The sequence below is a fragment of the Pogona vitticeps genome, chromosome 1, assembly GCF_051106095.1.
Source record: "Pogona vitticeps strain Pit_001003342236 chromosome 1, PviZW2.1, whole genome shotgun sequence".
Lineage (NCBI taxonomy): Eukaryota > Metazoa > Chordata > Lepidosauria > Squamata > Agamidae > Pogona > Pogona vitticeps.
In genome coordinates this window covers 68462524-68475189 of record NC_135783.1, presented here as the reverse complement: position 1 = coordinate 68475189, position 12666 = coordinate 68462524, and the positions used below count along the sequence as shown (strand labels likewise).

General features: G+C 37.8%; 1 protein-coding gene across 5 annotated transcripts in view; it reads left to right on the top strand.

Annotated features, from left to right (window-relative positions):
- Positions 1-12666, top strand: part of MAP3K4 (mitogen-activated protein kinase kinase kinase 4) — a 104649-nt gene that overhangs the window by 47121 nt on the left and 44862 nt on the right. For all 5 annotated transcript variants that reach the window (XM_020808991.3, XM_020808981.3, XM_020809020.3 and 2 more), the window contains exons 3-5: positions 2430-3799; positions 8223-8465; positions 9255-9401. In XM_020808991.3, coding sequence (XP_020664650.3) covers positions 2430-3799; positions 8223-8465; positions 9255-9401 — 1760 coding nt within the window. The remainder of the gene's footprint in view (positions 1-2429; positions 3800-8222; positions 8466-9254; positions 9402-12666) is intronic.

The window sequence follows — 12666 nt, the reverse complement described above, 5'->3', positions numbered from 1 at the left end:
AAGTGCCTTAAACTGTTTGAAACCTGTTTTAAATGCTGGCTATCGTTAGCCCACCTCCTGAAACCTATGCAGACTTAATTTGGTGTTGTTCTGAGTCTTCGTTAATTTTTGGTGATTTTTTGTTTTCTCCATTGAAAGCCATTGGACGGACCGTCCAATGCATTTCAATGAGAGAAAAAAACAAAAAATCACCAAAAATTAACGAAGACTCAGAACAACACCAAATTAAGTTTGCATACGTTTCACAAGCTGGACTATCGATGCCAAGCATTTAAAACAGGCTTCAAACAGTTTAAGGCACTTTTACAGGAGCGAAAAGGGACATCGGAAAGAGCTTCAAAAGCAGGGAAACGGAGATCAAAGAGCCCTTTCCGATGTCCCTTTTCGCTCCTGTAAAAGTGCCTTAAACTGTTTGAAAAGTGTTTTAAATGCTTGCTATCGTTAGCCCACCTCCTGAAACCTATGCAAAACTTAATTTGGTGTTGTTCTGAGGCGTCCTTAATTTTTGGTGATTTTTTGTTTTTTCTCTCATTGAACTCTATTATGCATTTCAATGAGAGAAAAAACAAAAAATCACCAAAAATTAAGGACGCCTCAGAACAACACCAAATTAAGTTTTGCATAGGTTTCAGGAGGTGGGCTAACGATAGCAAGCATTTAAAACACTTTTCAAACAGTTTAAGGCACTTTTACAGGAGCGAAAAGGGACATCGGAAAGGGCTCTTTGATCTCCGTTTCCCTGCTTTTGAAGCTCTTTCCGATGTCCCTTTTCGCTCCTGTAAAAGTGCCTTAAACTGTTTGAAGTCTGTTTTAAATGCTTGGCATCGATAGTCCAGCTTGTGAAACGTATGCAAACTTAATTTGGTGTTGTTCTGAGTAGTCCTTAATTTTTGGTGATTTTTTGTTTTCTCCATTGAAAGCCATTGAACCGCGTTTCCCTCAACGATGTTTCCTATGGGGATTTTCGCTTAATGACGGCAATCCGTTCCAATTGGAACGGATTAACCGGTTTTCAATGCATTCCTATGGGAAATGGTGTTTCACAGAACGATGTTTCACAGAACAGGGTTTTTTTTGGAACCAATTAACATCGTTGTGCGAGGCACCACTGTAAATGCAAGTAGATAAATAGGGACCACCACGATGGGAAGGTAATGGCATTCCATGTCTAGTTGAGCTGGCCATGCGACCACGGAAACTCTACGGACAAACGCTGGCTCTAACGGCTGGGAGACGGGGATGAGCACTGTGCCCTAGAGTTGGACACAAGTAGATTAAATGTCAAGGGGAACCTTTACCTTACCTTATTTACAATGTGACTTAGCATTGTCTTGATTTTTGGTGTGTGAGGGAAATGTATTCCAGGGATAGCCTCTGTGGTTATCAGTTTTTCCTATTATAACAGTCATAATTATTTCATAAAATGCAACATTTTCCATACTAATAGAAGGTTATGATTTAATTTGAGTAGACAAGATGAGGTAAGGGGACAACAATACACAAAGAATAACTAAATCAAGCATCTGAACTGTTTTGACAAATTTTTTCTTTACCTTAAGAAACCAGTGATAAAACATTGACTAGAATCTAACTTTGGTGTTTAGATAAATGCCACAGCTAATTAACAATGTGCTAGGGCACATCTTGGTTGTGTGCGTGGTCAAGCATCCAGTTACACAACGAAGGGGCACCCAGCATCTTGTCAGCTGGAATTAGCTGCAGCAAGTTACCCAAGCCTTATGCATGCACCTATGGGATTCTAGCAATCAAACTGTATGTTAAGGGAATATGTTAATTTAGAGGGCAGTTATATGATAGCTGAAACTTAGTAAATGACCCTTGTATGACTACAACTATTGGTAACTTTTGAAGTGGCTCCTGAGGCACTAGTGTGCACTCTCTAATTATGTGGCATAGGACTGTGCTGTTGCCACATCTGCAGCTGTCCTGCTCATTTTCCCAACTTAATTGTGGTCACTGTTAAAATCCAGTTTCCTAATCATTTTTACAATGTGCGAATTATGGCAAAAAAAGAGGAAAAGGTACTTGTGCAATGTTTAAAATCTATTGATTTCTGAATGTAGAACATCTAATTAATTTCAAGGTGTATGTATTGTGTATTTAGCACAGATGTGGAGATAATGCAGTTCCCAAGCCTATTTTGTGGACGACAGAAACCCCCTTCCCCCAGGGTTCTTTTTAAAACCAAGAACTGTACCCACAGGGGATGTGATTCTCCTTTAAACCATCGTGTTTAAATCACATTGTGTCTTTTCCCACACCAGAAGTGGAAAGGGTTCGGGTCCTTCTGGGTCCCCAAAAGCAGAAATAGCAATAGCAGGAATAGGGAAACGGGTTAAAAGAATGTTCTTTTAAAATGATCGTTCACTTCCAGTGCAACCAATGCTTTTTTATTTTATGGTTTTCAGAGAAAATGAGCTCACCAAACCAGCTGTCTAATAAAGACAGTGTCAAAACCGTTGACAACACAGAGGAGCACAGCTATAAGCAAGGAAAAAAGATCCGAGCCACCCTAAGGACAACAGAGAGGGATCACAAGAAAAACGTGCAGTGTTCATTCATGTTGGACTCAGTTGGCGGGTCCTTGCCAAAAAAGTCAATTCCAGATGTTGATCTCAATAAGCCTTACCTCAGCCTTGGCTGCAGCAACACAAAGCCTCCAGTATCTGTACCTGTGCCTATAGCCAAAACTACGCGCCAGACTTCTCGTACTGATTACCCAGCGGACCGCTTAAAGTTCTTTGAAACCTTGCGGCTTTTGTTAAAGCTTACCTCAGTTTCCAAGAAAAAGGACAAAGAGCAGAAAGGGCAGGAAAGCACATCCTCTGTTGAGTTAAACCGATCCAATGAACTGATCTGGCTTGAATTGCAAGCTTGGCATGCAGGCCGGACTATCAAGGACCAAGACTTCTATCTCTACACAGCCCGCCAAGCCATCCCTGATATTGTCAATGATATCCTTACTTTCAAAGTAAACTATGGGGACCTCTCCTGTGTAAGGAGTGGAGCTAGTCTTAACGGTACATCAGGAGGACAGTGTAAAGCAGCACATGAAGCTAGTGCAATGGGCTACTCAAGTTACCATGAACACCTCCATCGCCAGCGGGTCTCATTTGAACAGGTAAAGCGGATAATGATGCTGCTAGAATATGTAGAAGCACTTTATCCATCTCTGAAGGCCCTTCAAAGTGACTATGAAAAGTATGCTGCAAAGGATTTTCAGGACAGGGTGCAGGCACTCTGTCTCTGGTTAAACATTACAAAAGATTTAAACCAGAAACTAAGGATTATGGGAACTGTTTTGGGCATCAAGGATCTTTCTGACATTGGCTGGCCAGTGTTCGAAATCCCTTCTCCTCAGCCTTTCAGGGACAATGACCCAGAGGATGACGATGAAGATAGAGAAACCTCAGGGGCATGCACGGAGGAAAGTGAAGGTGAAGATCAAATCTCTGAGGAATGTGTGGAGGAACTCAGGCAAGCAATCCATAATAATTTTGCCAGTAAGCTGAATTTTGACTTTGAGGCACAGGAACATCCATCAAGAAAACTCAACAGGCTGGAATCTGAGGAGGACTCGACCTGCTGGGCTGTTACAGAGTGTAGCGGCGAGGCAGGCTGCAGCAAGCACTGTTTGACCTCTATTTATAGGCCATTTGTAGATAAAGCACTGAAACAAATGGGGTTACGAAAACTAATTTTAAGACTGCACAAGTTAATGCATGGTTCCTTGCAAAGGGCCCGAATGGCACTGATAAAGAATGATCAACAGCTGGAGGTAGGTTTGGAGAGGCGGATGAGCAGTTGATTGTTCTTTTCCAGTAAAAGATTTTCAAGCAAAAGTTCCGGTTGTTCCAATTTCCTCTTCCAAGACAACTATATTTTATGTCTGTGAGCATGCGCACACCCACACACAGATATGCAAGCCTTGCAAATGACCCATTTTAGTTTCTATAATGTTTAAATGGAACATTTTTTGTAAGAGTACAAGGTGAAATTCCCATGTCAGTCACACTGGCCTTGCTGGCACCATGGGGAAGCCACAATGTATATTTCATGGATTCCTTGAAAGTTTCTTCTTCCAGCTGTTTGTCCATAGATCTTCAGTCAACTTTTCTACTTCTTTTTTCATCCCTGGCTCATAGCTGACACTGGCTGCATCATAGAACATATTTTGGTTATAAATAATAATGGATAGAATCTAGAAATAGAAGTTACTTATTAATTTATCTGAGCAATTTTATGATTTTAATTTGTAATAATTTATGCACTGCAGATTTAGAAACCCGAACCCACAGAAATGCAATATAAACTTTCCAGTCTTTGTGAAGAATAGGAAATCAGTACTCTGCCAAAACTAAAACAGAGGCTAAAAGTCTGTAGCTTCACAAAGAACATCCATAACTTTCAGTCCATTTCTAACTGGCAAATAAAGATTTAGAAAGAAATCTTTATTTCTCTCTTAGAAAAGAACCTGAAATATTACTGCTGCGATTCTTGAGACTCATGTGGACACTTGCTTGATGCATGTAGACATGCCCTGAGATTCACAGCAGGACTTTTTATTTGCTGGCTAGGATCAGATTGAAAATTACAAATGTTCTTATGTTAAGCTATATACTTGCAATCTTTTCATTTCTCCCAATTCAAAATATGGATTGGTAAGTGGGGAAAAAAAAGGAGAAGTATCCTTCTTATATTTATATTCCATCTATAAGCATGTGTTGCTTTGGCAGCTGCTTCTTATTTGTCTGGGGCTCCATTGTCCCAAATTATTTATTCTCTGCAGAACCCACCACATGGCTGTTAAAGAAAATGAGGGAGTGCAACCAAAAGATAATGTAGTGTGTTTTCTAATTTTCTGGGCATGCTGGAATCAATAGTTCTCCTGACCAAATATACTGAAGTAGTGATTAAAACATGGAACAGCCGAACTTTGCTTTCAAGGCTTTGAATGCAACATAAACAATGCTGGGCTGGTTGACTGTCAGATATTCAATTTCTGTTACAACTTTATCTCTTTCAACCTTTCTCCCAACTGCTGTCTTTGTCTTTATACCAAACCCTTCAACTAAACGCCCACCATTTTCTTCCTTCTTGCCACCCCCCCTCCCACAACAGCAACAACATATTCCTTTTCTCTAATGGCCATCCCACTCTTTAACCCTTTCCCACTGCATTTAGAGGACTCTGATAGGTTGAATGCAAAACAGTGTGGGCTCCTGTGCTGTCTGTCGCACCACCATTCTCCTAAAAGAGCTCAGAGCAGCATCCGTGGTTCTTTCTCTCTCATTTATCTTCACAAAAACCCTGTGGGGCAGGTTTGGCTGAGAGAGAGGGATTTAGTTCAGATCACCAAGTTGGTTGGATGACTGAGTGAAGAGATGTACTCAGACTTCCCTGATCCTGTTGTTAATACTCTTTAATAAACCATCTCATCCATTTAGTCTTTTCTGTGGCTACTGAATCACCTTTTGGAGTACACCATGTGTCTATACTTCACCAGAGATGGAGGGCCTCCTCAAATGTTACACATATGTTAATATTCCCTTTTTGTCTAAGAGAAAGTAAGTTTGACGTTTTATGGGAAAAGTCTGTTGGCTTTTCTTTTACAATAAAATGAGTTTCACAACATTAATTTATATGGTAAAGATTACAGATTGGTGTGATGTTGTAAATCTACATGTAGCTATGATGATTATTGTGCCTTGTATATTAGATTTCTTTGTTATTTTAATAACTGTCATGTGACCTGAAATCAGAATCAAAACATTGAATACTGTTATTGGAAGGCACTATAAGGCAAACTCTTAGTTTAAGAAATAGTTTGCTTTCTCTAACCTCTATCCATTATGGTCTCTTTTAATTGGTTGTTAGGTATTGCTTTTGCTGTTCTCCCTAAGTCTGTTCCATCGGCCAAATAAGTTTTCCCTAATGTTTTAACTTACTCTCTTAACATCCAGATGTCTAAAATACAGATTTGTACAAATAGTGACTGCTGTTCTCGTAACCATTCAGTGATAACACAAGATCTCTAATAATTTCTATATTTTTACGTTTTCTGCTGTTTTTATAAAAAATCATGGTAGAAAATCAAATTAAGGTTTTAGAAAATTGAGGTTTTAATTTTATCCATGTCTCAAAATACTTTGGCTCTGTATGTATCTGAGGTTGGATTGGAAAATTTCATTCCTTAATTTAAGATTTTAAAATTCTCCTTAATTGAGATCCTTTCTAATCCAGGTAAATCTATTTTTCTTTCTTATGAAAGGTTCCCCTTTATCTCTAGCAGGGTGGGTTAGATTTAATTATTTTAATTATTAATTAATTATTATTAATTATTTAATTATTAAATCAAATTGATTTAAATCACAATGTAAATTTAAAAAATCAGACTTCTTTTGCAATTTAAATTTTAAAAAGCATTCTTTATTTAGATCATGATTTAAATCAATTTGATTTTTATCCACTCTGATCTCTAGAAAATAATGATCAAAGCATGCTAGGCTGTTTTGTTCTAATGAATGTTGGATAAAATTTCTAATAACTAATGGTGTAGTTCTGAAATCTGATTCTTCATGGTGAGATCATATTGTGATGAAAGACAGCCACTTAACTCTCAGTGCACAAAACATCAAACAACTGTGTATGTATGAGATAAAAGAAAAAATTGCTTGTTGCTGGTATATTGTAAAAATTAAGACATTAATGTGTTTCAGGGGGGTTATTCCCAGAAGTTTATCTCTTTGTAGGTCATATTTGTGTTTTATCTGTCTAAATGAGAAAGCTCTGACTCTGGAATAGAGGAGAAAATGGAAAATATTAATTATATTGTTGATTATATAAGTGGGGTATACTTATGTCCCAGTGTGGAGTTTGATGTGAAAACCAGAAGAGGCTTTCCTCACAGCAAGCAAGCATCGGTAACTGGTAATCTAGGACAGCTGCTGGATCTAAAGCCCACCAGCATTTATAACTGTCTTGTTTCCTCTGCGTTAGGCAGGCGTCTATCTTAATTTCAACCAGTGTCACAAATTCACACTGCTTCAGATGCTTCGGGGATTGTAAGAAATACAAATGGCAACTTCCACTCACATTTGTACTGTTGCTGGCACTGCATCTGTCAATTAAGCACGAAGGGAACAACTTTATCTGAGGCCCCTTCGAAGTTAGAGCTAGCCTTAGTTTACTTCTTTATCATCCAGGCAGGCGGTCTGGTGCCATATGGGTTTATAAACCATTTTGTCTACCCCAGTGTGGGGTAATCTGTGGCTATGTAAACTCACTTGTCTGTGTATTTTTCTGTTTCCAAGACCTTGCCATGGTGGTTACTCAGCATTAGAAATAAAATAGATAGTGGTGTTGTGCAAGATTTTGTGATTTCTCACCTTTTCTGCTATAGAAAAACGTAATAACATTGTCATGTTTATTTAATCACTTGCTAAAGCATACCTTTTCCTCAGCAGATCCCTTTTATTTATAAAATGTTATGAAGTATTTAATATACCAAATTGGGAATATTTTCAGTTTCTTGGAAGTCAAGGCACTACTACTTTATTGGAGGAAGTTCAAAAGTTCTCCAAGGTGTCAGTTAAAATGAATAAATAAAAAACTAGCCTGTAGCAAGTTGCATCAGTGTATTCGAAGTATTTTGACAATTGGAGTTCCTAATTATTTAACATTGCATGAAATCCTGTACAACATGTTTTATCTTCGCAATATCAGGCATATCAGCATTATATATCTGTTACTGTTGCAGAATTGCTGTATATAACATAGCATTCTGTTATGGTCTTACTGCCTCATTCTTGTTCATTCCAGTATTGGTGGTTTTTGAAGAACCTTTTTAAAATATTCCAAATATCATCACTGTACAGTTTAAATCTTTTAGATATTCCTCAAGAGCTTGCATATACAGTACCTAATGAGACTTGGGACTTTTTTTCCCTTTGGATCTTTTGCTCCACGTAGCTTTCCGGATGCACTGAAGAGTATGCAGACTTTTGTGTGTCGTTTCTCTAGGCTGTGGCCTCCATCTACAATTACAGGGATGCAAGTTTGTCAGTGAGACACCTTCTTTGAGGGATTTCTAACAGTGGGTGTTTTTTTTAAGGGTTGATCAGCGTTTACCTGGTAAGTTACTAATCTGGTAGAAGAAAAGTACTCAGATTGTTTGTTATATAGCATCTATTTTTTGTTAGTTTTCAGAGTACCCAGATCCCATTTTGTGTTCAGATTACGTGCAGTTGTCAAATTCTCCGCCTTCTTCAGATCAAAACTCCAGTACTGTGTCCTGGGAAGAGCTGCGATCTATGGACTTACCATCTTTTGAGCCTGCATTCCTAGTTCTTTGCCGAGTCCTTCTCAACGTTATCCATGAGTGTCTCAAGCTAAGGTTGGAACAGAGACCTGCTGGGGAGCCATCTCTCTTGAGTATTAAGCAGGTTTGCCAGACATGTTCTTACTGATTCCCCCCCATCCTTTACATAAAGTTAATAGTATTTCACAGAAGTGTGTAAAGTGTGTCCTTTGATCGTCAATAAAATTATCTGGTAAAATGCTTAAAATATAATGTGGCTAATTGTAACACATTACACATAATTCCCTCTTCTTACCAAAAATTACAGTGATGTCATACACCACTTCTCCCAAATTGCTTGCAGTTATAAACAGTTTAGATTAAGAGCTAGATGTGTCAGTTTCTGTTTCTGGTAGGGAGGACAATTGCTGAATATTCTGTGGAGGACAAAATGATGATGATGATGATGATGATGATGATGATGATGATGATGATGATGATGATGATGATGATGATAATAATAATAATAATAATAATAATAATAATAATAATAATAATAATAATAATAATAATAATAATAATAATAATAAAAACAACCTCCAGAGGCTTATATTCTCTGATGATATTTGAGCTGAGGGATCTAGGTCCAAATGCTACAATTTTTCCACTCTGAGGCAAAAGTTGCAGTGTATCGTAGAATCATTGAATAATGAATGAGAAATGTTTTTTAAAATATTTAGCAGACATAAATAACTACAGAACTCAACTTTGAGAAAGCTGTTACTTTCCCACTGAAAGTTATTTGTTGCTGGGTCTTCTGACCCCATGTATGAGCAGATGTTAAGCTCAAGGGGAGCCACAGAATTGGTTAAACTTGTATGTCTGCATTTGAAAAGACCGGATTGATTGCTGTTCACAAAATGTTCCCTTGCAGCTAGTGCGAGAGTGTAAAGAGGTCCTGAAGGGTGGCTTGCTAATGAAGCAATATTATCAGTTTATGTTACGTGAGGTATTAGATGATTTACAGAAGAACAACTGCAATATCGACTCTTTTGAGGAAGATCTGCATAAGATGTTAATGGTAAGTAGGAATTTGTTTTGACCTCCCATGAGTCACATCTGTAATCATGTCCATCAGTTTATTCTCAGTAAAAAAATTCTCTTGCCTGTCAAATCTGTCTTCTCGTTTTTTAAAATGATGCACCATATAATTGAAAATCATGTGTTGATAGCAGAATGGAGTATGCTGTATTTATTTTAGTTCTTCTTAATATTTGTATAACTTACTGTTTTCAGCTTTCAAATACTGTTTTTTTAATGATGTAAGCCACCTTGAGTCCTTTTTAGTAGAAAGGTGGGGTAAAATATTTTAAATAAATAAGCTATGCAGAATCTAGAAAATTACTACCTCCACCAGGAGACGAAGAACAACTTAGAGGTTATATTCTTTTGCCTCTCAAACTGAACATCATGGGAAAGGGGAAATTAGTTTGATCATTTCTCATGCTAGCTGCATTTCCCACTTTTTCTTATTGGGCGAATTAGGCTGTCAGCCTATAGGGAAGAGCTGTATTTTAATACCTATATGTAGTACTTAGAAAATATTAGATACTTTTATCCATGATGATATTAATAAATAAAAAAACTAGATAGCACCAGTAAAGACATGTGAACTAGCTGAGTTTGACAAATATTGAAAGTATTAACTGGAAAATAATGAAGGAGAGATTAAATTGGAGCCAGAATCATATTGGTAGTACCAAGTAGAGTAAACCCATTGAATACGTGGGATTTAAGTAAGTGTGGATCTAACATTCAAAAATTGATTTAACAGATCTACTTCAGTTGAGGCTACCAAGAGGATTCTGGCTAGGGGTGTGTTTCCAAGAAGAGAGGTAAAATCCAGAACAGGTTTTTCTTCCAGCCTGGTTGAGCTCTGAACAAGGATACTCTTAAATGGGGTTAGGAATGCACTGAAATGTTTATTTTTTAGGTTCATACTTGTGTCATTTTGACATCTTTTTTAAAAGAAGTAAATAGTTACATGGCCAATTTCTCTTGTTATGTGCTTCAAATTGTCTCCAACTCATGGTAATCCTATGAATCCTCTCTAAAACATTCTGTCCTCACATGCCCTGCTCAGCTCTTGCAAACTCAAGCCTATGGCCTCTTTTAGGGAGTCCGTCCATCTCATATCTGGCCTTCCCCTTTTAAGAGGATTTACATTCCTAGAAATGAAAATGTTCTGTTATGAAGGATGGTTTATTCCTGAGAGCTCATTACCATAGATCCCTCAGGAATAAGCATACAATATATTTGCTTACATGATCTTCAAAAGCAATTTCAATTTCTTAGATCTAAATACTAAAGAGTAAATTCTGTTGAAGTCATTTGAACTTGTAAGCAAATGTTTTGGGAATCTGGCTGCCTGGTGTAAAGACATAAGTATAAAGATATAAGTATCTGGACTGGGGCATCTTTGTTTATAAAATTGTTTACAGTGAGGGTAGAAAATTAAATACTGTTACAAAGTAGCTCTTCTTCCAAAAATAGCTTAGATTGCCAGATTTTGTGGCATTTTATGCCATATGAGTTCTTCAGATTGTGCTGGAGAATGGCAAGAAGTTAAGTATAAATTGATAGTATCACAAGATTGTAGGCAGTGCAGTTATCTGTGTTATTAATTGTAACCATACCTGTTGCCTGGCAACTGCTATTAGGAGTATAGTTAGATAGGGCTGAGAAGTCTGAAAAAGCCGGCATTACATATTGCTAGTAGAGAGATACATCCCTAACTGATAGAGTTGAGAATTGGATCTAGAAATGATCTTGTTGGCAGTAGCATTCTGAAAGCAATGCGCTTGCTAGTGGCCACACAAGATGTTTTTCATTTGCCAGTGTTATGGGACAAGGGGACATTGAAGGTTGTGACTGCAATTCTTGGCTATGAATTGGAGCTGCTAGGGTTCTTGTGCACATACAGCCATGTAAAAAAGAAAGTACACCCTCTTAGAATTCTATGGTTTTATGTATCAGGACATAATAAAAATTCAGGTCCTCAGCAGGTCTGAAAATTAGCTAAATACAACATCAGATGAACAACAACATATGACGTATTACACTGTGTCATTATTTATTTTACAAAAATAAAGCCAAAATGGAGAAGCCACGTGTAAAAAACTAAGTATATCCTTACAGCTTCTCTAGGAATTAAGAGGCTAAGTAGCAGCTACGTGCTGCTAATCAAATGCCCTTGAGTAAATTGATCATCAGCAAGTGTGACTACCTCTTTAAAAGCCAAAGTTTTAGCAATTTGCTGGTATGGAGTATTCAGATGTGTGTAACACAATGTCAAGGAGAAACACATCAGCAATTATCATAGAGAAGTCCATCAATCTAAGGAGGGTTATAAGGCTATTTCCAAATAATTTAAAGTCCATCATTCTACAGTGAGGGAGATTATTCATAAGTGGAAAATATTCAGGACAGTTGCCAGTGTTCCCATGAGTGGACGTCCAAGCAAATTCATCTCAAGGTCAGACTGTACAATGCTCAGAGAAATTGCTAAAAACCCAAGAGTTATATTCCAGACAGTACAGGCCTCAGTTAGCATGTTAAATGTTAAAGTTCATGACAGCACAACTAGAAAAAGACTGAACAAGTATGGTTTGTTTGGAAGAGTTGCCAGGAGAAAGCCTCTTCTCTCTAAAAAGAACATGGCTTAGTTTTGCAAATTTGCATCTGAACAAACATACAAGACTTCTGGAAAAATGTCCTTTGGACAGATGAGACCCAAGTGGAGATGTTTGGCCATAATGCACAGCGCTATGTTTGGCAAAAATCAGACACAGCATATTAGCACAAACACCTCACACCAGCTGTCAAGCGCAGTGCTGGAGGGGTGATAATTTGGGCTTGTTTTGCAGCCCCAGGACCTAGGTACCTTGCAGTCATTGAGTTGACCATGGACTCCTTGGCATACCAAAGTATTTTAGAATCAAATGTGAGGCCATCTGTTGGACAGCTAAAGCTTGGCTAAAATCCGGTCATGCAGCAGGACAATGATTCCAATCACACCAGCAAATCTATAACATAATGGCTGAAAGAGAAAAGAATCAAAGTGTTGCAGTGGCCCAGTCAAATTCCAGACATTAACCCGATTGAAATGCTGTGGCAGGACCTAAGGTGAGTTGTGCATAAACAGATGTCCTCAAACCTGAGTGAACTGAAGCGACTTTGTAAAGAAGATTGGGCCAAAATTCCTCCACAATGATATGAGCAACTGATAAAGTCATACCAAAAATAGTTACTTCTAGTTATTGCTGCTAAAGGTGATTCTAAAAGCT